Source organism: Capra hircus, chromosome 2 (assembly GCF_001704415.2).
Source record: "Capra hircus breed San Clemente chromosome 2, ASM170441v1, whole genome shotgun sequence".
NCBI lineage: Eukaryota > Metazoa > Chordata > Mammalia > Artiodactyla > Bovidae > Capra > Capra hircus.
Window position 1 is genome coordinate 42,466,485 of NC_030809.1, and position 24,770 is coordinate 42,491,254.

The 24,770-nt window shown below is 38.6% G+C and overlaps 1 protein-coding gene across 2 annotated transcripts in view; it reads right to left on the minus strand.

The window, feature by feature from the left end:
• Nucleotides 1-24,770, minus strand: part of PARD3B (par-3 family cell polarity regulator beta) — a 1,161,921-nt gene that overhangs the window by 509,494 nt on the left and 627,657 nt on the right. For both annotated transcript variants that reach the window (XM_018060563.1, XM_018060570.1), the window contains exons 7-10: nt 19,262-19,387; nt 16,738-17,096; nt 13,985-14,124; nt 12,761-12,889 (exon numbers count right to left, since the gene is read on the minus strand). In XM_018060563.1, coding sequence (XP_017916052.1) covers nt 12,761-12,889; nt 13,985-14,124; nt 16,738-17,096; nt 19,262-19,387 — 754 coding nt within the window. The remainder of the gene's footprint in view (nt 1-12,760; nt 12,890-13,984; nt 14,125-16,737; nt 17,097-19,261; nt 19,388-24,770) is intronic.

Below are 24,770 nucleotides of genomic sequence, written 5' to 3' on the forward strand. Positions count from 1 at the left end.
AACATGGAACGACAGATGGGTTCCAAATAGGGGAAGAAGTATGTCAAGGCTGTATATTGTCACCCTGCTTATACAACTCCTATGCAGAGTACATCATGAGAAACGCTGGGCTGGAAGACACACAAGCTGGAATCAAGACTGCTGGGAGAAATATCAATAACCTCAGATATGCAGATGACACCACCCTTATGGTAGAAAGTGAAGGGGAACTAAAAAGCCTCTTGATGAAAGTGAAAGAGGAGAGTGAAAAAGTTAGCTTACAGCTCAACTTTCAGGAAAGTAAGATCATGGCATCCGGTCCCATCACTTCATGCAAATAGATGGGGAAACACTGGAAACAGTGGCTGACATTATTTTGGGGGGCTCCAAAATCACTGCAGATGGTGACTGCAGCCATGAAATTAAAAGACGCTTACTCCTTGGAAGGAAAGTTATGACCAACCTAGACAGCATATTCAAAAGCAGAGACATTACTTTACCAACAAATGTCTGTCTCGTCAAGGCTATGGTTTTTCCAGTAGTCATGTATGGATGTGAATTCGACTATAAAGAAAGCTGAGCACTGAAGAACTGATGCTTTTGAACTGTGGTGTTGGAGAAGACTCTTGAGAGTCCCTTGGACTACAAGGAGATCCTACCAGTCCATCCTAAAGGAAGTCAGTCCTGAGTGTTCATTGGAAGGACTGACGTTGAAGCTGAAACTCCAATACTTTGGTCACCTGATATGAAGAGCGGACTTATTTGAAAAGACCCTGACGCTGGGAAAGATTGAGGGCAGGAGAAGTGGACGACAGAGGATGAGATGGTTGGATAGCATCACCGACTCAATGGAGATGAGTTTGAGTAGACTCCGGCAGTTGGTGATGGACAGGGAGGCCTGGTGTGCTGTGTTCCATGGGGTCGCGAAGAGTCAGACATAACTGAGCGACTGAACTGAACTGAACTGATCATCAATGTGGGGGCTTCCCAGGTGGCTCAGTGGTAAAGAATCCACCTGCCAATGCAGGAGATGTGTCCTCAATCCTTGGCTCAGAAAGATCCCCTGGAGAAGGAAATGGAAACCCACTCCAGTATTCTTGCTTGGGAAATTCCATGGACAGAGGAGTTTGGTGGTCTACAGTCCATAGGGCCACAAAAGAGTCGGACATGACTTAGCCACTAAACAACAACAACAACAAAAACAATCAAAGTGGACCCAGAAATAGAGAGAAATGGAGGTGTAAGAAGATGGACCTCCCGAACATCAGTCTCTCTTTGTGTATCATGCATGAGAAGCATCTGATCTCAGGGAGATGGAGTGTAAGCAAGTCAAGGGCAAGATGTTGTGGTTGGGTGTTTTTGAATTTTATCACTTTCTATGTTTTTGCTTGTTTGTTTCTATGTGTTTTCCCCTCCAATGGGAAGTCAAGAGTCTACAGATGAAATATGTATTTGCTAGAAAGGAGATAAGGGAGCCCTTTTGAGTCAGGTTGAAACTCTGTAACTCACAAGCAGGGTGCTAAGGCTGACAGTTCCATAAACCAGGAGCCAAAGGTACTGATATTTCTGCAACAAAGACTAGCAAGGGGATGCTTTGCTGTTCTTGGGGATGATATATTTCTCCATTCTACCACCATCTTCATCTACTGCTGGCATTTTAATGTAATTGAACGTAATGTACTATTATCTTCCTCTTCGTCACCACCTGGTGTTTTAATGTAATGTAGAAATAAAAATATTCTGCAATTAAGGGATACCATACTAAGTGTTATTTGCTTCTAGAAAGGCAGAATGATAGGTTAGAGCAAGAAAGAAAAGATAGGAAGGAAAAGAAAAGAAAAAGTATAAGAAAATGGAAACACATTTGAAGCTGTTAAACAATCCTTCCTTAGGTCCTAAGCCTCTAAGAAATGCAAAGAATTAATTACAGAAAGACTCGGTGATAAAAGTCCTTCATATAACTCAATAAGTGGCCAGGAAACATAATTGAACTCGTTTATAATTGAATATCCTGCCATTGGAGCAGATTTAAAGAAGGGTAAACTTAAAGAGACATAACAATATTAAATTTTCGTTTGTCTTCCTACTGCTGTGATAAAACATTCTTTTTTACAGAGGGAACTAAGACTGGAGCTGGGTCTCTCTTAAGGCAGCAACAGGTATTGAATAGTACATGATTTGTACTTGGGAATCTTAATTTAAATAATTATAATATCTTAAAGAAAAGCGCATCTTAACTCCTTCAACGTTTTATTATATCTGACAAGTTCAGTTAAAGGGCACTTATCTACTGGTGCATTATGCGTCATACATTCTGTGTACTCATTAAAAATAATGAGAACGTATTTAAAAGTCATTGCCCAGAGAATCTTTGGGGACAGGGCATGGGAAGAGCTAAGAGGCAACAGATTGTTATTTAAGCATCTATCTCTGTTTTATCAGCCCTTAGGAAGAGAAAAAAAAAGTAACAATCTTAAGCTGATTTTTTTTTAATGATAAAGATCACACAATTTCTTGAAAAACATGCAGATGAAATGTGTTCAAACCTCTCAGTATACTTTCAAAGCGAAAGGGACTCTTGTGGCAGTTTCACATGTGTGGTATTTACTTTGATAACAGCTGGAAAAGTCAACCACAATCAATTAAGGCAGTACATATTTCCCCCTTAATCTTTAAATATCCTTTACAAAATGAACGCGTTTCCTTATCTTACACTGAGTGTACCTTAACGAATGTACAGATCACAGGCATTGGGGTAATTAGGCAAATCAAGGTCATCCCCCGAGCTTTGTAACCACCTTCTTATCCAGCTGCTCCATATCAACAGCTGGCATGAATTACTGGTAACATTTGGCTAACTGGATAATAAGAAGGATATAGTCCGTGGTTGGTCACAAGATTCCTTTTTCTGTGCTGTTTAAACATGTATATTCAGAAAATGCTTCTTTTTTCTAGCCTCCAGAAGCCTAATCATGGCTGCAGTGGCCACTAATAAGACATATGTCTTATGCCATGAGAGTACAGCTGGATCTCATGGCTCTTCATTCTTAACTTTGCAAGAGAATGTAATTAGGCCCTGGTCCTCCGAAATGTCAGGAGAGCTTCTTTTCAGCACAGAATGCTCCTCTTTCCACCATCTTCTAAACTCCAACAAAACCAGCCTTGTGATAAAACCCATTAAGTATTTTCACTCTGACACCTGGAAGTCATACAACCAGGCAAAATGGCCAGCACTTCCTCCATCTGTTTTAATAATGCTGAACCAGAGCATTTATCATCATCTATTTTATCAAGACTAGATTTTGCTGACAAGGGTTCAGCAAAATTCTTTTAGGTTTGAGTATTGCCTAGGGAGTAGCTGATGACTATTAATCCCTCAGGTTTGTGGGTTCTTGAACACATTTTAAAAACTGGCAGAGATTAAGAGCCTGGTCTTTTAGTACATAGCATGAGTGAGAAGGTGTTATGCTTATCTCAGTGAGGTGGAAGTCTTCCTTTAAAAATGTTTCTGATTTTCACAAACAAACATCTTTTGGTAAGGAGAAATATCTCTATGACTCATTTTCTGCCCTCTTTAAAATGAAATGAATGGGAACAACTAAGCATGGTGGCTTTGTGACAGCACCTGAGGATCACTTTCTTAGGAGCTTTGTAAACTTTGGCCTGTGTTCAACAGAGCAGAATGGGGATGGTAGAGTATGGCCCATGCACTGGGCCAAGTATAGGACACCTTCCCTGTAGCATTTCATGTTGGAGATAAAGTAAGCTTGCTGTTGTTCAGTCCCTAAGTCATGTCTGACTCTTTGTGACCCCAGGAACTGCAGCACACCAGGCTTCCCTGTCCTTCACTGTTTCCCAGACTTTGTTCAAACTCATGTCCATTGAGTCGGTGAAGCCATCCAACCACCTCATCCTCTGTCATCCCCTTCTCTTCCTGCCTTCAATATTTCCCAGCATCAGGGTCTTTTCCAGTGAGTCAACTCTTCGCATCAGGTGGCCAGAGTACTGGAGCTTCAGCTTCGTCAGCAGTCCTTCCAATGAATATGTAAGATTGATTTCCTTTAGGATTGACTGGTTTGATTTCCTTGCAGTCCAAGGGACTCTCAAGAGTCATCTCCAGCACCACAATTTGAAAGCATCAGTTCTTCATTGCTCAGCCTTCTTTATGGTCCAACTCTCACATCTGTACATGACTACTGGAAAAACCGCAGGATTGACTAAAGGGCCTTTGTCGGCAAAGTGATATCTCTGCTTTTTAACACACTGGCTAGGTTTGCCATAGCTTTTCTTCCAAGGAGCAAGTGTCTTAATTTTTAGGCTGCAGTCACCATCCACAATGCTTTTGGAGCCCCCCCAAAATAAAGCTGTCACTGTTTCCACTTTTTACCTGTCTCAAGGAGGATCTAAAGAGTCTCTTGATGAGGGTGGAAGAGGAAAGTAATAAATCTATTTTAAAAACCAACATTCAAAAAACTAAGATCATGGTATCTGGTCCCATCACTTCATGGCAAATAGATGGGGAAAACTAAGTGTAACTGCAAACAAATGTCAATAACCCAATCTTCTAAGCTTCTCTAAAAGTACCTCCCTTTGGTATCTGTCTAAATCTACAAGTTACAAGATGGCACACAACACATTTTGAGCACAATCAAATTGAGTGTGGAAATTTTAAAGCACAATCGAGTTGGGCCTGAAAAAGTCAAGTACAATTGAGTTTGCCTAAATGGATCAGGTGTAATTGAGTTGAGTAACTGGATTGTGCTGAACACTGGCCCTTTGCCAAAATGAGGGGCACATGGCCAAAGGGACGCAACTCAATTGGGCCTGCCTGAAATTTTCATTGAATACTTTTCACAGAGCAAGAAATTGTTTGTAGAATAAAAAAAATAAAGTTGAAAATGTGATTATTGGAGCTAGTCAGCTATAGGTACTAAGTCATCCTACAGGCCTTATGATTTATAACTAATAGTTTTCAAATTTGAAGGAGCATCGGAACCATCTGGAGTGTATGATAAAATCCATCTTTGGGCTCCACCCTTAGAGTTTCTGATTTCTTAAGTCTTCAGGGAGCCTGAGAATTTGCATGTTTAACAAATTCTCAGGTGGTGCTACACTGCTGGTCTGAGACCATGCTTTGAGGACCACTGTTCTAACAAATTATGGTATCCAAGATTGAAACATTTTGAAGGTGCTTTAAACTACATTAATATTTCAAAAATGACTTTAATATTTTAAAATAAAAGATACTGCTACTTATTATTTTTATATGCCTTTACAAATAAACTGTACAACTAGATCATGCAAATGTCTTCATGATCATTTAAACGACCTAAACTGTCACTTACATTTAATACTAACTATCCCTACCTCCATTGTCTTATGTGTAGTTAGAAGTTGCTAGAGCTCTGATATCTAAGGAAATCTCTGAATATTTTTTGTTTGGTTTAAAATGACTGTAGTAGGATGGATAATGCATTAAATACAGATTAGGTACAGATTAGGGGTGATAGCTCTTTCAGTGATACCTTTTCTAGCTTTCTACATCATCTACTTTAATAATGCATAGCTTTCAGTTATTCAGTCAACAAATATTTACTGAACACACAGTGTCCACCAGACACAGAAAATAACAACAGGAGCCAACGTTATTGGACCGTGTGTTAGCATCAGTGTTCAATTAATTCTCATAACAACCCTACAAAGTGGGTACTATCATTGTCCTTATTTAACAAATGAAGAAATTAAGGCACTGAGAGATTAAGATTGTGAGAGAGGGGTTCGCATTGAGGCCATGAGACCCCCAAACCTGGACTCTTAATTGCTATTTGTTCTTAAGGTGATTCAGAGACATGGTAAGGGGAGTTCTGAATATAAATGGAAAACTAACTGGAGCCCCATATTCCAGACTTAGGGGGTTCAAGCAGGTTCTGTAAGTAAATATCTTAAGGAATTGAATGGTGAAAGAAAAGGGAGGGGGTGTTCTAAGCAGAGGGAAGTCTCACAGGAAATATTTGGCATGGAGAGGGCTCTGGTAACATCTTAAACAAGTGAAAAAAAGCCTGGTATGGCTCGCAAGTAGAGAGAAGGAAAAACGGTGATAATTACTGGCTCATAGATCAGCTTGGGAGGCATGAGCGGAATACAATTTTAGGCCAAAAATAATTGTTTCTTCTCCAAACCTGTTTATATATCTTCTATTTCTAGCCACCCAAATTCAAAACTTGGGAGTTTCTGATATACCTCATTCTATTACCCCAACATCTATCAGATGCCAAAGCTGAAGTTTTCTATCCTCACTTCCCTCTCCATTCCCAATGACTGGGGTGTCCTAACTGTGCACTCAAATATCTCTCATTGAGATGGGCAATGTTGATAACAAGTAGCATTTGCTGAATCCCATTGCATGTGCCTGGTTCTAAGTACTACATACATATCTCATTTAACGCTAATAGACAATCTCTTAAGTAGATAATAATCTGATCCCCCTTTTTTTAATAAGGAGTGGGAGCACAGGGAAGTAACTTACCCAAGGCCACTCAGTCAATCAGGATCCAACCCAGGTCTGGCTAGTATCAGATCCCAAGCTCCTAACCATTACATTCTGGTGAACTGCAATAGCTTTAAGCAGGGATCTAATACCTCTTTGCCCCTTCCAAACACTGTTTATCATGTTAGCTCCTTGATCAGTAATCTACTAGGTTGGGCTGTTTAGTATCTCCTTGATATATTTTGTATTTTTCAATCTCAGTATTTAAACTTGCTTTTTCCTCCTCTCTTATGGCTCTGCATTTTGAAATCCTCCTCAATCATCAAAATTCTTCTCAAGGACCATTATGTTTTTATAGGTATTTTTGGTCCCTGACTTTGAATCCAAACCCTTCAGTTGTATAATTTGATGAACCCACTCTTTTTTTCTTTATGGGCTAGACCCTTCTTGAGGACAGGAACACATTTTATTGACTCTGAAGTTCATCTTTCAGAGTCTGGACTACTGGTTCAGTGGACACGCAGGAAGAAGTAAACAGAAATTACTGCAGAAAGAGGCAGAAATGGAGACTGTCTTAGCCAGGACTCCATCTGAAGTCACAGAACTGAGTTACTTGGAGAATCTATAAAATATAGCAATGCATTTTGGTTTCTGCATAATTATTTAAATTCTAAAACACAACTCATGCACTTTGGTTTGGGTAGAAAAATCATTCTGAAACCATCCTTCAATTTTTCCACAAATAACCACTATAATATTCATTCTTCCTTAAGTACCTTGGTTAATTAAGCATGGGGTCATTTTGAATCAAATAGCCAAAGGGAATAAAATAATGTATCAGTTAAATGAGGTTCATCTAAAATTTCAAACTGAAATTCTTGTATGATTCATGATGTTAAATAATTTGACATTTGAGATATAAAGTTTTTACTTAGGAAGAAGAACCATGAAGAAGTTTAGGCCATGTGTCATTTGCTAAGGTAGATACAGGGACTGGTAAATACTGTAGCGTTGGAATTTCAGCAGCTATTCAGGGAGCCTCCACATACGCCTGCATCATTTTTTTTCTTAGCAAAAGCAATGTTCCTAAGTGAAGGTCAGATCAGCATGACAAACATTGCTAACTTTGGGATCTCAATCATTCCAAGCAGGAACAACTTGCTTGCTTGAAATACAGTTAATCCCCCTTGCAGAGGCCAGCGCTTAAAAGCAGGCAAACTTGGCAGGTAGAAATTATAAATACATTTGAAATTTTCTCAGCTTGTTTTACCCACCAGGAGTTACTGTGATTTTCAGGATAATTTAAAGATAAGGCAGCAGGTCAGAACATGAAATGTTAAAGAGGTTAACAATGAAATGGCAGAATAGTTCTTTTCCCCCCAGTAAATGAAAGGAGACAGCCACATACATGATACATACATGGCAAATAATCCAATACCTCTTTCTCTGAAGTCCTTAAAAACAAAGTCATGGAATACACAAAAAGTTTTCATTTTCAGGATTTTTTCTAAATGGAATGATAGCTTTATTTGACACTTGGCAAAAGACAAAAAGAATTTTAGGTATCAAGGATGGAAAAAAATTTGCAGACCATGTCTCTCACAGAACAGACCAAACAGACCACCAAATAAGTAGCATAGTTTTCAAGTACAATCACAAACACAGCAAATTTACCTTCTGATTCTATTACCAACACTAATCTCAAAGTCCCTTTTGCAAAAATGTTCCTTGTGTGAACATTTCTTTAATAAACTCTCACCCAGTCAGGGGATGAGAACATCAAAGGATCTTCTGGACTAGGATTCTAGCGAGATCACCTTTGAAGCACAGTTCTTTCGGCAAAGATACTAGAGAGAGCTAAATACTGATGATGCTATTGTAGACCATCCCTTCATTTGATTTTCAACCCAGCCTGTGGCAGTTGGAAAGTTGGCTAAATGAGCCATCATACTTGTGATACTGACCAAATTGCTCAGGAAGGAAGGCTTGGACCAGAAAATACAGGAATTCAGCACTGTTCTCTTATGTGGCAAGTCAGGAGAAATGACCAGGAAATGGATGCTGAGGCCTTTGGAATGAGAGAGGGTCACATCAGAGAGACCATCCTATATTGGGCCTTCCTGTGTAACTGCTGACCACACGCTCCCTTGGCGGTGAGTGTTAAGACTTCACAGGAAGTTAATGATAACAAGGAAGTAAGGAAGATTTAACTGTCAGAAAACAGGCAGAGCAGTGCTGTTAAGAGGGTACAGAGCTCATGAAATAGCACGGCTTAACAAAAGGGAGAGGACAGTTTCTCAGAACAGGAAACCAATAAACAGTTTGTTTTCTTCAAAGGAGACAGAATCAGACAAAAGCAGGAAGTGCTGTCCTTCCTTCATCCTGCCAGGTTTTTAATGGAAAGTCAAGTGGGTGCATCATTCAAAACAAGGGAGAAGAGACCGAAATGATACCACCTTTGCTTTTTTTTAAAGAGAAACACAAAGATGCATCACGTCACACACTCTTCATTCTGTGCTTTCAAAGAGTCCAATTCCACACCCTGAATATTTCCCACTGAAAGAGCCCCATACATGCCACACGTGACCGCTTTATAAACTTCCTGCAGAGTTCCTGCTATTTAGCATTCAAGACAGGTATTTGGGCTAAAAAAATATTATTCCATATTTTTCCAAAACAAAGATTCTGGGTCCCCATTACTTAAGTAAGCCTCAAAGGCACTTGCTTTGCCGTGGTTACATATTCCACGTATTTGGATAGTTAGAAGTCACATTATTTTTAAAAAGACTATTTGCCAGGGGATTCCAAGAGAACAGATACTAACCACATGCCCTCCAAATTTTGTGTAACATGGAAAGGATGAGAACAGAGAATTTATGTTCACTCATAATCTCATAGTTGCACAATTAATTTAATATGCTCCCTGGTGGGCTTGGGCTACAATGTCATTTTCTGGAATAGAAGCCCAATTTCACTAAATTATATTAAATAAGAGTGAAAGAACATATACAGGCTGCCTGGCTTGTACATTTGGTTGGTTATACAAGTTTTGTCTGTAATTCAGTATTTTGTACCAGAGTACATTTTAAAATAATGAAAAAGAAAACAATGTTCAAAGTAGTTGTTAGTCCCAGGGAAGCCTGCCCACATCTATTTGCCCCATAATACCTATATAGCACTGTGTTTACAATACTACAGAAGTGGTAATGTACTAGAAGAAATGAACATAGCTAACACACTGAGTATTGTGTGTGTCTTTCAGCTCCCTTTAGTCCAAAAATTCTACTATTCCATTTGCTAACTTCTAGATTTAAGTGTGTTTGACTAAAAATGTATTCAGAGTTCCAAACTGGACTAAGATCTCCATCCTTTTCCCCCTTATTGGGATGGGGAGAGTAGGGGTTTGAGGGATGGGGAGAGCTTCTAGGAAGAAGGAATTAGTGCACCGGGAATTCTAAAGGACATATGGAAAAGGGGTATAAACAACTGTTCAATTGGGAATGAGGGGACTCATTAGGGCTTGAGTTTCTAGTTGGAGTTCTGCTGTTGGGTTCTTCTTCATGCCTATGGACTGCCTGGGATATTTCTCTTTATATTCAGGATTTTACTCCTCCCAGGACCATAGCTCATCCTATCCCTGAAACAAGTATATAGTCCTGCTGAGGTGTTTTGTTTTGTTTTGAGTTTTTATCACCAGCAACCAAAAATTGAACAAGCAGCATAAGGGCTTCCTGCTATTTATCCATGCTGCCTCCTTTGGCCTGCATGCGTGCTTGGTCATGTCTGACTCTTTGTGACCCTGTGGGCTGGGGTCCGCCAGGTTCCTCTGTCCATGAGATTTTCCAGGCAAGAATACCAGAGTGCATTGCCATTTACTCCTCTAGCAGATATTCCTGATCCAGGGATTGAACCAGAGTCTCCTGTATTGCAGGCAGATTCTTTACCACTTGAGCTATCAGGGAAGCCCCTTTTAATATTGTTCCCTTTCACTTTGACCCTTGTAGAAAAAAAGATCAAGGTCTTTGGATAAATAAAAGATGAAAGAAAAGAATCTATCTGGATTTAGATTTTAAAAAGTCTACTAGACTTCAACATTTTGACAGCACATCTCTTTAGGAACTGTAAGGCACTTCAGTGAGATGAGGCAGAAACTCAAGATTCTGCCTTCCGAAGTGGCTGGGTCAACTAGCAGAAAGGAGATGGTAAGTGCATCTACCCTTCCCTATTTTATCATGGATCTTCTCAAAGCATAAAATAGGATACAAGGAAAAACGGGTAAGATGATGGGAAAGAGAAGGAAGATCGAAAAGAAACTCCATGGTACAAGAACATAGAAAGAAGAGGTGCCTTTGGCTAGTACTAAAGAGAGTTAATATATGAGCATTGATTCAGGAAGGCTATCTATTCAAACTTGTATTTAAACACATGTAACAGAATATTCAGAGAAGGCAATGGCAACCCACTCCAGTACTCTTCCCTGGAAAATCCCAATGGGCAGAGGAGCCTGGTAGGCTCCATGGGGTTGCTAAGAGTCGGACACGACTGAGTGACTTCACTTTCACTTTTCACGTTCATGCATTGGAGAAGGAAATGGCAACCCACTCCAGTGTTCTTGCCTGGAGAATCCCAGGGATGGGGGAGCCTGGTGGGCTGCTGTCTATGCGGTCTCACTGAGTCGGACACGACTGAAGTGACTTAGCAGCAGCAGCAACAGAATATTAGACCCAGAGCAGGTGTCTTAGAGATCGTCTAGTCTTATCATCTTACCAATGGGAGAACTGTTTCTAGAGCATCTTTGACAGATGGTGAGGCAGGTTCTGTTTCAGTCTGCTGAATAATCTATTTCCTTCTTGGACAGTTCCAACAGCTAGAAAGCGCTTGTAACGTTATCACTTCCAACCATTTATTTTGGAACAGGCTCACATAGGGTGGGAAATTAGTCTTAATAATTATTTTTTTATTCCCAGAACCTCCAAATTAGTGCACAGTGCATGCTCAACCACTTGTTTGTTCGATTAATAGGGTAAGTAAATTAATGGACATAAACTATCTGAGGCAACAGGTTAAAATTTACTTCTAATCTGTATAATAATTCTTTATATATGTGATAGCAATTATCAGTACTAAATTTTTTTTCAAGTTAACTATACTCAATTTTGTCAACTGACACTCTGTTCTGATGATTTAACTCAAGGAAAACCTATCATATTACCCATATGGGCCTTTGCCATTTCTTACACAGATTCAAAGAAAATAAAAATTAAAAGATAATTAAAATTCCTTTTCCTCATATCTATTCTTCTTTATTATTAGTCATAAAAATCCTCTGAATTTTCTAAATCATTCTTAAATATTTCAACAATAAATATTATGTGTCAGTAGTAAAAAATAAATGAGAAAAAGAAAATCTGGCATAATGCACTGACAGTCTGGGTGCATCTCCTTCCAGATATTTTATAAAGATTCTTAATGTGATTGTCATACTGCATATATCACTTCATGCCCAACTTTTTACTTAATAATATATCCTGTACATTCTCTCATATTCTTATCAATTCACAGAGATGATTTAAGTACTTATTATATTTCACTGGAAAGCTATCCAGTTATTTATTTAACCAATATCTCCTGGTTGTACTGAGCTCAATACATTACTGCAATAAATAGGACTGGAGAAAAAAAATCAATGTAGAAGAATTTTTCCCACATCTTTGATGATTAGTTTAGGACAAATTACTAAAATCGTAGTTACTAGGTCAAAGGATACACGTTTTTAATAAGACTTGAAGTTCTCTTTCTTGAGATGTCTTTCCCAGGCTTCAAGATGAGGACTTAATTCCTTTGTAAGGTATTACTGTAGCACTCTGCAACTTGCTTTCATAATCTTCATCACCATTTAAAATATTTGGTTATATTTTAATTTCCCTTTAGACTGCAAACTGCACTGAGGTAGGACCATGAACATTTCTGCTGGTGGTGTTTTGCATGGAGCCTAGCTCACAGCATATACTCAATGTGCATTTTATTCAGTTGAATATTGTTAAATTGCTTCCTTGAAGGGTGTTTTTGTATTCATACACTTGAAGCACTGTTTTCATTTACCCATCTCACTGCATCATCTTTCTAAAATAGTGATACTCCAAATGGGGCAAAACTCTCTCAGTGTGATTCACTCTTTTTTTTCCCCAACAAATTAAGCCTATGACTTAGAACTCATTTCTCAGCTATTATGAATTCGGTAAGTGTATGATGTGCTTTGCTGAAAACTCAGCATGACTGTGATCTGAACATTACCAGCTCTCGGGGTAGGAAAGTTCCTTCTTGGCGGGCTATGACCAGCGATGCAGTCTCTCCCTGCTTAGTGCTCCTCAGCATGGCCACAAGCTCTTCCTGAGTTCGTCCAGTGACATCTCTGCCATTGACCTAATGCAGACAAGCATATAAGCAGCCAAATTACAACACTGCCAGCCCTGTCCGCCCTAGATGGTTTTTGAAAGCCTGCAGCAAATGGGCTCTCATGATCAAGGAAATTCTGGGAAGCTGAAAACTGAGTATGCGAGTCCAAACCAATCATGTTTATGATACTAGCAATGTGCCAGCCATCATTACCATGGCATTGGACAGTCTCAGACATTCAGTAATTGGCATCGGCAGTTTTTCCCTAAGACATCACATTCTTAGGAAAGACAGATCAAACTGACAGATACCAGAGAATCATTCCTCAAGTAGGGAGGAAGCTGATTTCAAATGCTTAACTGGTACCATTCTCCGCTGAATATAAACAGGAGAAATGGATTTTTATCACATGGTCAATTCTTGCAGACATGAGTTTTTGTTATAATTCTACAGTGTTCTCTATGTTAGAAAGTTATAGTCACTAGGTTACCATACACTATTGGAAATTCTAATTTGGGGCTACATTAATCATTTGAACCATTTTCTTTCATGATCCAGAACTATATACAAAGCTCTGGTGTTGCTTCCATGCCATGGGCAAGTTAAGTGGAACCAGTCAGTTTCCATGAAGATTTCTTGAAAGGTAAATTGACAATATATGTAGACAAGAAGATAATACTATTAAACAAAAATAAATGGAAAAAAAAGCCTCTTCCTTTGAGTATTCCAAATACTTCTCTATATGCATAGACTGAACTAACACAGACTGGCCCATTCTTAGAGAAGTTTAAAGAAACTATTACAAGTAATTGGGTGTAACTCTGTAATTCTTAGCCCTAACTGACTATATGATGAACTCATGGATATGACTCAAATCCCCCAGGGACTCTAAGAGGTGGAAGTAAGAAAGAGGAGATAGGAAAAACTTCTCAATGTTTGACTCCGTATCACTGCCCTTATTAAGGACTTACAAAGTCGGCTATTGATTAACCAGTTTTCTAATTAAAGTCCTTATCTTGTCTACAAGTACACTTTTCAATATAATTAATTCAAAATTTCATAAATTTCATTTACTTAAACACAAAGAAATATTTTATTGAAGATATTCACTCTAATTCTTACCTCCAAAATTCTGTCCCCTGATTGCAGGCGGCCATCTTTTATTGCTGCTCCCTTTGGTAAAATGTTTTTTACAAAAATGGGACCCGGACCATGTATGGAAGAATCTCTGGTAACCACAGTGAAACCAAGTCCTTCAGGCCCTAGTGTATAAGACCAAGAAAATGTATGATCACCTTTAGCTGGAGAAATGTTATATTCAATCTTCTAGTTAAACAGACCTAATTTAGACTAACATAGAAAAAGTGAAATACTGACATTCTATCAAATATCTTAAATATGTTTGAGTTTCTAGTTTTAAATACAGATTACAGTTCTTGACAGGCCATGATTATATTACCATGAATTTAGGGCCAATGTAGATGTGTTATTAAGGTCTTACAAAAAATGCCACGTATTATCCATACACCTGGGAGACTGACTTCTTAATAAACCATCATCTGACTTCACACTTTCCTGAGAAGCAAGAGGCCATCTGACTTGTTGGCCTTCAATCAACTAGCCAGCCCATGGCTCACTCTCCACCTGCATCTCCATTTCTGTGTGCTTCATCACATGGCCACATCACTGGTTCCTGCTACTCCTATTCGGTTCTCTCACATCACCAATCTCTTTTGAGTTTTGTCTTTTTCACTCTGTGTGAATGCTTAGAGTTTTCTTTACCCTAAAGAATCCTTACTTCAGTCCTACTGCTTCTTCACTCTTCCATTACCAATGACCTATCTGTGACCATATCAGTCATTTCTCCTATCCTGATCTTTCCCCTTCTCTAGCTTTGACACTTCTCACCAACCATTTTCTTGAAATTAACTCCCCTCTTAGTTTCCATATACTTCGTATACTTGGTTTTCTTTATACTCTCTAGTTTTCTACATCTCTGATCACAACACATCTGTCACTCTTTCTCTTACTCACTCATCATGTAAACACAGATGTTCCCCAAGGATCTGGAACAACTTGTCCTCTCGACTCTGCCTTGCCTGGCTCCTGTCTCCAAACACCATCTCTCTACAGATGACACCGACATCTCTTTGTTTGGCTCTAATCTCTCTGGTGTCAGTTTCCAGGCTATGACCAGCACTTTAAACTTCACTGCAAACTTCCTTCTCCATCCCAGATCCTGGCCTTTTACACTTAAAATTCTAATTTCTTATAATGGCATCCCCATCGTGCAAGCCACCTTGGCTGAAAACCAACAATAACTGTAATTCCTTTCTCTTTCCATCTATACCCACTCAGTGATTTAGGCATAAATATTACACTGGGCACCCTTTACTGATCCCTTGTTATCTGCTCTCTCCTTTAGTATATCTTTTTGCTGTCAGATTAATCTTCTTAAAACACAGCTCTGGGATGTAATATCCTTTATTTTTGCATCCAAAGCTTTCTGATGGATTTTTAAGGTCACATTCCATGTCTAATTTATCTATCCTCAAAGCACTCAACCCCATGCCTTATACATAGCTGCATAATTTGTATGAAAAGTACGAGTGATGCATTTATATAAAAAGCCTAATTGTGCATCCTAGTCAATACATTTTCTTCCCAGTATAAAATTCTTATAGAAGGACAAAATTTTGACTAGAGGATCCTTCAGAATAATCTCTATATCCTGATTAAAGGCATATGTTACACGCTTTAAATATATGTTAATATGTATTCAAAAACTACCTTGGGATCATTCTATTTTCTATTAATTCCAACAGGAATCCATAAAATATTGGTTTCTTTTGAATGAAGCCCTGAAAATCCCAGCGGATTGCAGAAGGTTCAGTGGGTGAAGGGACTATGAGGAGAAGTCACAAAATAAAAGCACAGAAATACATAAATGTGTATGTGTGTATGTATAATACTGTATAAATATGTATGAACACACATGATCTAGTCATTGATCTGGGCTTGAAATGGATAAAAAACTTTAAAAAAGATGAAGAAATAAAAGGTTATATATGCTTTTGAAATTAAGAATATTTGAAACATTATTTGCATTGTTGAATTTGTGAAATCACTAATTACCCCGTATTTGCTGAGGAATAATTTTTGCTGGTATAAAACTGTCTTTGAGAACCAGAAACAATAATACTGGCTTTTCTGCTTGGACTAAAGGATGCTTCAAAAATCACTGAGTGAGTGAGGAAAGGTGCTGAGTTGTGCCTGACTCTTTGTGACCCCATGGACTACAGTCCATGGAATTCTCCAGGACAGAATACCTGAATAGGTAGCCTTTTCCTTCTCCAGGGGATCTTCCCAACCCAGGGATCGAACCCAGGTCTCCCGCATTGCAGGAGGATTCTTTACCAGCTGAGCCACCAGGGAAGCCCAAGAATAGTGGGGTGGGTAGCCTATCCCTTCTCTAGCAGATGTCTCTGACCCAGGAATTGAACTGGGCACTCCTGCATTGTAGGTGGATTCTTTACCACTGAGCCATCAGGGAAGCCTAGTCGTGCTCAAAACAGGGACAACTGAATTTCAGCGCCTATTTAGGCTAAGTTGTGATGCAGTATCACTCTGCTCCTATCAAGTTTGTCATGGTTTTATTTCCCAGCATGTCTTTATCACTTTCTTGTTTCAAATAATCTATACTCTCCAGGAAAATAAAATTCAAGAAATTTAAGTTACTGCAGTATACACTTCAATTTATTCTCTCATTCAATTAAATGAAAGGAGAATTAACAAAATTAGCCTTAATGTATTTCTCTTAACGAATTTTACATGTTACAATCATAGAATGGAATTAAGCATAATTTAATAATTACCTTTCTTTAGGTCAATCTTAATTTTCTTTGCATTCTTCTTGCTGCCAAACCCCATGAGTGGGGAGAGTGAGGGAGAGGATGGTTTTCTACCTAGTCTTGGTACTCGGGGGCTCTTGCTCTGTTGCAGAGAAGTTGATGCATCTTCTTCAGGACTGCTTGTTCCTGTGAGATTTATTGTCTTTATTCCTGATTTTCCTTGGACAGGAGGCGGCTCCTTTGTTCTCAACATGCGATCATTGTTGCCAAAAATGTTAAGAGGTCCAATGACTGCTTTTTCATACTGTTCCCGGTTCTGAGGTGGAAGCACGCGGAGGAGCACACTTGGAGATTTCATTGCCTGACGGAAGAGGTCTTGAGCCCTTGAAAGACAGTGAATGTATAGTGATCCTATGTCCCAGCACCCAGAGTCACAGCTATGGGGGCAGCCTGGGAGCGCACGCACAGGAGGCGCTCTCTCTGTTACCACCGATATGACTTTGCTAACTAAGTGCTGGTCACCACGTATGGCCTGCTCATGAGGTGCCACTGCACTGGGCTATGTACGTGTGCACTAGCAACATGCGTGATGCCCTCATTCAGCTCTTTTAACAACGATGTTAGGTAGGAATACTTAGGTCTTATTTTGCAAAATGAAGAAACCGAGGCTCAGAGAGATTAACTGGTCTAACGACCCACAGCTTTTAAGCATTTCTAAATCTGAAATTCTATCCAGAAGTGTTTACTGAACTCAACATAAAAGGAAGCTCTAATTTTAAATGGAAAGAAAAACAATCTTTGATAGTGGTCATCAGATTATCATTTGGTTTCCTTTTAGGACTTTATTCTGCAGGACAGGTCTTTTCTAATGTGGGTTGTTTCAAGAAGCTCAATTTTGACACAGACAGTTCTCCATGGTGACATTTAGTAGGTATGTTGGTTGTGTCAAATATCACAGTGGACTGTCAACCCCAAATGCATACTTTCTCTTATTTATTTCACTAAAGAGTACCTGCATTTTTTACTTTTTTTGTTTTAGCACTTTGTGCTTTTCTTCAAATTTCCTATTACTTTTTCTTTCCTTCTTCTTATGCCTCCTTATACCTAATGACCAGGTAAAACAACAATCTTTCCCAGCTTTCTTATCAATGAGATGAAGGGCAATAGGGAATCTGGTTCAGTTGGGAGGCAGGAACTTCTTTGTTCCATTTCTCTTTCCTATTTCTTGAAACTCAGAAGTAATGGAGGGAACTCAAGCAATTACCTTGTGACCATGAGATAGCTTAAAGATAGTAGCCACATAAGAAGGATGGCCAAGCAGAAAGATGGAAGATGCTTAGTTCACTGATGATGGTGAGCCCTCCAAACTAAGTTTAGACTGCCACCTCCACGCTTATTTGTCCTTAAAAAAGGTAAATTTTGTTTAAGATACCTTTAATTCAGGTCTTTGTTACTAGCAGCCACACCAAATAAAAATTAATCACAATTCCAACTGCTATCTAAGCTCCTCCTCACCTTATTAATGAAGAGCTTACGTTGCTAGTGGAGAAGAGAGAAGACTTCATATACACAGCCCATCTCCTCTGGTAGACTTTTGACTAGGATTCAATTTCTAGTTCATGTTGAAATTTTATAAGCCTTCATTTCCACCTCAGTAATACAGGGAGTAATGTCTGCCTTGCATTACTATTAAGTCTTGGTAAAAAGCACAGTGACATATAAAAATAATATCATTATTGATAATAATTATAATTTTGCCTATTATTCATGATTTTCAGAAATAGTCTCTAGAGGCTTCATTTTTTTCCTACACTGAAGCAGCTAGTGCCCACTGCCACTCCATCTACAACTACTCACCCTTTCTACCCAACATAATATTGGCAACTAATGGTCACAGAGAAGACTGAGTTGTTTTTGTTTGAAACAGTAGAGTTCGATGATGATTACTAAAGGGTATTAGTAATTAGTCCCTTATTCCATTGCAATGCCAATATACATTTTAAAAAGTATATGTACACTGCTGCATAGTCTAATTCTTAGGTATAAAGACCTATTCCTGTAACACTTCACATGCAGATAAATAATTTCTTGAAGGAGGGTATTTTACATTTTTTTTCATTTGTTTCTATTATTCAGTGAGTCCTCATAGACATCTCTCATAGATATTTAGTTTAAGGAAGACTGCTGACACCAAGGAAGTTAATTAATAAGCCGAACTAACAGTCTGTGAAAAGAGTCATTAAATACCAGTCTAACTGACCCGTATCCCGAGAAAAACAAACCTGTCTATCGATGTCACAGAAAGACAGCCAGGCAGAAGGCTTGCTTCATTCTATACTTCGTCCTTCTCTGGGCTGTCAGGGACTTGCGCAGGCCACCCCTGAGTATGCTCAAACCCAGGATGCATTGAAAATGGATGGTCTGGAGTCAAAGGGAACTAACCAGAAATTATACCTACAGTTTTGATCATAATGAGTACAGTAATGATTATAATAAGCATTTTAGGAAGCAATAAAGTAAAATAAAAAAAAAGAAAAAAAGTGCTTACTGGGCAAAGGTTTTGTCTACGAGGTCCACGTTGTTGATTTTTACAATACATTCATTTTCGTGAAACAGTCCCTCCCGTTTGGACCTGCTGTTTTCTTCAATGCCACGAATGAAGAGTCCTAGAATCCTGAATGCAACATTTAAATGGAAGAGAATGACTGACTAATAACATGCAAGTTGTTTCTCCACTTGCAGCTGTTCAGAAATGAGTACTAACTCCTCCTTATGAAAGAAATCATGCTTTACATCCAGGCAACTGTTTGTTATTTAAAATCTTTAGTAAAACACAAAACAAAATCAGAAAAACACACCTACCCTCACAACTCACTAAAAGAAGAAACTATCCTCCTAAGACAAATATACATAAACACCAACCCAGAGCACATTGATCAATAGCTCCATTCCTCATGCTTTTACTAAACTTAGAAAAGGCTACTGTTGCTTAGTGGAGCTGAGGACACACGGGATTCGTGGTTTAGAGAGGGCATCACAGAAGGGCTGACTGTAATAAGTAAGTTTGAGTTGGTGTCAAGGGAGCACTTGACATTTGATAACATGAGAGGATTAGGTTTCACAATAGTCTTTTTGCAATCTTCCTACCTCTTTTAATAATATGCATTTTAAGAAGAAAACATTTAGCACAGGCCACATTACTCAATTTAGAAAGAAGTTCGGTCCCATATGTTCAAGTCACTGAATTAAGTGTGTGTTGAGTGTTCTCTACGCACTTGGGATGGAGGGATATGAAACAGGGCTATAAGACCAGGATGACAACTCAGTACCAGCCTGGAGTACAGGGGAAACTAAAAGAGAAAGAAATCTGGGGCTATCAATAGGCTGAGTCTTCATGGAAGAATTTGGGAAGAAAGTAGAATATAAACTGGATCAGGAGAATGAATGGGATTTGGATCGGAGGAGACAGAGAACACATGGAGACGGGGTTGACTGGGTGTGTCTGTGTAAGTGGAGCAGGGTGGGAGCTCATGCTGGATGGGGAGGCCAGTGCCACGTGGAGGGGCCTTGAATGCTAGCTGATGGACTTATCTGATGAGGCTGGAGTAGTCCACACTCCTGACACAGTGGCCAGATGAAAGCAGGAGTTTGGAGGGAGTTGTCTAAAATTTCAACCAGGAAGAATCTGCATTCAGAGAGGATTCCCCATGCCTACTGGTGCCTCGCAACTGTGGCTTAAAATAGGAGGAAGGAGAAGGGAGTTGGAGAAAAGGAACAGGAGAAAAGAAAACCACAGCAATAACAAGAAAGAATTCTGTGTGTATATGTGTGTACTTGGATGTACCTATTACATACTGGTAGTATTTGAACTGAAAACTGAAAGAAACCAAACGTGTATTTTTTAGCCATTTCTCATGTGAGGGATTTCTCTGTTCCTTGCGGCATGTAAGGGTCCCAGGTTTCTCAGGATAAGACAGACAGATACATCCTCCATGAGGAGTCTGCTAGATGTAGAAAACCCCCAGCCTCTTCTTCCCTTATCCTCTTATCTTCCTACTTGGTCATACTCTTCCATACAGGTATTTTACGTGCTATTACGTATTCCCTTTGCATTAAGTCAAATCTAAATAAAACATGAGCACATTTTATGCGTGAATAGTCAGGTCTGCCATGGAAAAAGAGGAGTCTTTAATGAAAATGGAGGAGGAAACCATCTTCCTGTTTGGAGCTGCCACAGGGTGGGGCCTCTGCCTCCAGGAATTCAGTTCATCTGATGAGCTCGCGTCATCTCATGAAGGCCAGGGGAGAGGCAAATGCAGGGCTGTTTAGATTTCTACTGCATAACAGTTAAATGAACACTGTAGGCTGATACATGAGAGAGCAAATAGTCACGCCATCTCCTACTGAGGGGAAGGCTCTGGGTCACAAGCCAAGCATGCACTGACGCTTCATTTCCGAATTCTAGTAGGTTAGTGAACTAGTCATATTCTGTGTGGAGGAGAACAGGGGACAACACTACTATGTGATAAAGAATCTGGGATTTAAATTAATATTTGTAAGGTACTAATCCCACCTTAATCTTGTAACATAATATTAAGAATTGAACTATTTGACATGTCAAAAAAAAAAAAAAAGGAAAGAAAGAAATAGAACAAAATAGTGTTTCTCTCCTAAATTAAACAACTCTCTAATAGTTCACATTCTGGATTTTTGTTATGGTGGATTCACAATAACATGATCCATTAGGAGGCTCACATGTGGTTATAAACTAGTTTATGTAAGCGATATTTTTTTAACAAGCATTCAAGTCTTCCTTTAATTTAATTCAGTACATCATCAGTCATGTAATGTTGCTCCCTAGGATTTAATTTCACATTTTGGGAGATGAATTAATTCTTTCAGGCCACTGGGTTGCAATTTAGCTGGCATATTGCAGCTGGAGTATGCTATGTGAACCTCACTCATCTAAATAACCTAACTTTCCATGAAAAATTTATTGACAGAATAAGCCCAACTGTAAAACCCATGTGTCAGAGGTAATTTTGGTAAAATGTAAAACTGACTGATTTTATTAGTTTGGTCCCTGGCAACGAACCACTCCTGCCTTCTTTATTCGATGGAAGGGGTGGATTCCCTCCAGTTTGATTTCATCCAGACTGGTATGAAAAGGCACAGAAGAGAGGCTCTCTTTTTCCTCTTTGTCCCTGATGGGTGGGCTGTGGGGAGCTATCTCCTTTGGGACCAAGACTTTTTGAGACTTTAAAATTAATGCTGTGGAAGAGTTACAGGCTGAAATGAACAAACTAATTTGCATTAAGGAGCACTGATAAAGGAGGCTGAAGTCCACAGCCCAGCAGAATGAGAGGTGTAACAATTGCTTCTTGCGCTTCTAATAATCGTGTAGGCACAAACCTACCCACTGCTTACCTCCTCCTTTCTCCCCACAGTATCACACCACCTTGGTTGCTCACCAGCTTAGACTTTTTACCTGAGCATATCTTCTCCTCACTTTATATGTCCCTCTTCATCCATTCCTTCCTTCTTCTGTTTCACATTTAGCTGTTTTTACTGTGAAGCAGGTATACTATGCTACCTTTATTTACTGGCAGACAATTAGATTTCATGCTTTTAATTCTAAAATAAAACTATATATATATATATTTCTTTTTAAATGAAATCAAGTTGCTTTTTACTTGCAGGAACTCTAGGTGTTTTTTCTTTTGCATTTTTTTTTGTTTTTATTGTGCAAGCCAATTTTTCTCCATTTAAGCAGCATTCTGTATCCCAATGAATCCAATGAGGCCTTGTCTAGTATAACAGTCAGTATGTTATACTCAGGGTGTTCTAACTTTGATTAGGGATATTATTCTACAACAGGTGTGGCTCTATTTTTGTAAAAGAAAAAAAAATAAAAAAGAAACTAAAGGCAAAGCCAATTACAGTAGTCTTAGTAAATAATTAAATGTAAATTCCAATTTAAAATAATGACACAAACCAATAAATGGAAGGAAATTAAGAACTAAGTTACCACTATGACCTTAACTCCCCCCACCCTCTGTGCTCACACAGGGTGACCATATGGCATGATGAAGTCAGACACTTGTCTGACACGCTCTATATGCAGTTGCTTCTAGACACATGGGTTGAGTTAAGTGTGCTGTTTCAGCCTGTACTCATTACTTCTTAACTTTTATTGGCTCATGTCTCCACTTCCATATTATTTTTTTATGTTTTTTAATTAAATTTCCTTTCTGTAATACTAGTGGATAGCAAAAAAAAAAAAAATTATACAATCATTTCACAAAGTTACTGAAAAGTTGACCATGAACTTATAAAAGTTCATTTCTGAACCAGGCTGTTCTGTTTTAGACAAAACAGTAATAATCCTAATAATTTACACATCCATAGGTTGTGTGTTTTACAAGGAGTGTTCATATTTTTAATGCCATTTAATCCTCACAATCTTGATGTGAAGTAGGTATTCACAAGAGGCAAGTTTAGGGGACTTGCTCAAGGTTATTCAAAAGAGAACACGGATATCCAAATCCAATTGTTTCAAGTCCAAGTCCAATATTCTTCTTCCTGTTCTACAACGCTTATGCTAGAAATCAGAACCAGGAAGGAGCAGGGAGCAAATCAATACACTGTAGTGCGTTTTCCTCATTTGAAGTGAGAGAAGGTGATTTCTAGTCTAGAGGATCAAGTTGTTTTCCGAATGACTGAAATTGAAGTAGGGTGACTGTCATGTTGTATATTTCTTCATGGTTTGAAAATTGGGATGATCTTGTGTTCTATTCCAGCTTCATTAAGCTAAAGGGGCCTAGTAATTTAGCCATGCTGGTATTTCACAAAGCTCTATCAGTACGCTTCTGCCAAAAGCCATTAGAATTTCTTGTGACAACTGGGTAAATACTTGCTCTGTCTATCAAAAACAACCTCAGCTTGTCCCGTGCCATAACCCATAACATTTATAAACACGCTTATTAACACATACAGGAAATGAGATAATAAAAGCCACTAGCTTTTCAGTTCATTTCTTTTTAGGGGACATTCATTCCAGCAAGAGCTTGGCATCAGATGTTATTTGCTAAAAAAGGTGATGACTTTGCAATTACAGGTGGCAGATGGCTACCTGCTGAAAATGATGCCAACCAAAATATCATGACTAAATCTGCTCTTGCCACTATACGGCAGACCAAATTGAATAAATATTCAGAGCCAGTAAATTAATACATATAACCTTTGGGGAAAGTTTTCTTCTAGAAAGAACAATGGAGTGAGGACAAGTCAGGAGATCTGAATTTTATATGACTTTGAGGAAAATCAACAGACTTTTCTGGTCTTTGATCACTTAAACTAAAATCAGGTACTGTGCCTTTTTAATGATACATTTAAGAAAATAAATTTAACAAAATAATTTAAATCATGTCAAACAGGGAGAAACTGATTTTCTTTAAGTTTCTGACAGCCTTTGTCTGTATCAATGTAGTCCCAAGGTAGCCATCTTCTAGAAAAATAATATAATATCTAATACTAGTTTCATAAGGTTGTTAAAATGGTACTAACATTAACTCTCAGGCACACATTTTAATTCTCATCAGTAAAACAAGTTTTACATCCTTAGTGAGGAGTGAGTGATAGTCATTCAGTTGCGTCTGACTCTTTGCAACCCCATGGACTGTAGTCTGCCAGGCTCTTCTGTCCATGGAATTCTTCAGGCAAGAATAATGGAGTGGGTTGCCATTTCCTTCTCCATACATCCAGTTAAGAAGACATGAATTTCAAGAAATGGTAACACAATAATATTACCACTTACTAAATTTCAAAAGGATGTGTCAAATTATTTTTGATTGATTATATTTTAGAACAAAATAAACAGAATAAAGGCATTTTGCTACTTAGCTAAATCAGAATATATTGAATTTCTGATATATACTTGTAATATTAAAATATTTATTATTAGACATTCCATAAGCATGAAGAAGATCAAGAAATGTCAATTTGGAATTGTTATATTTCTTTTAAGTGCATTTTAGAACATTAAAAAATTCAGTTTG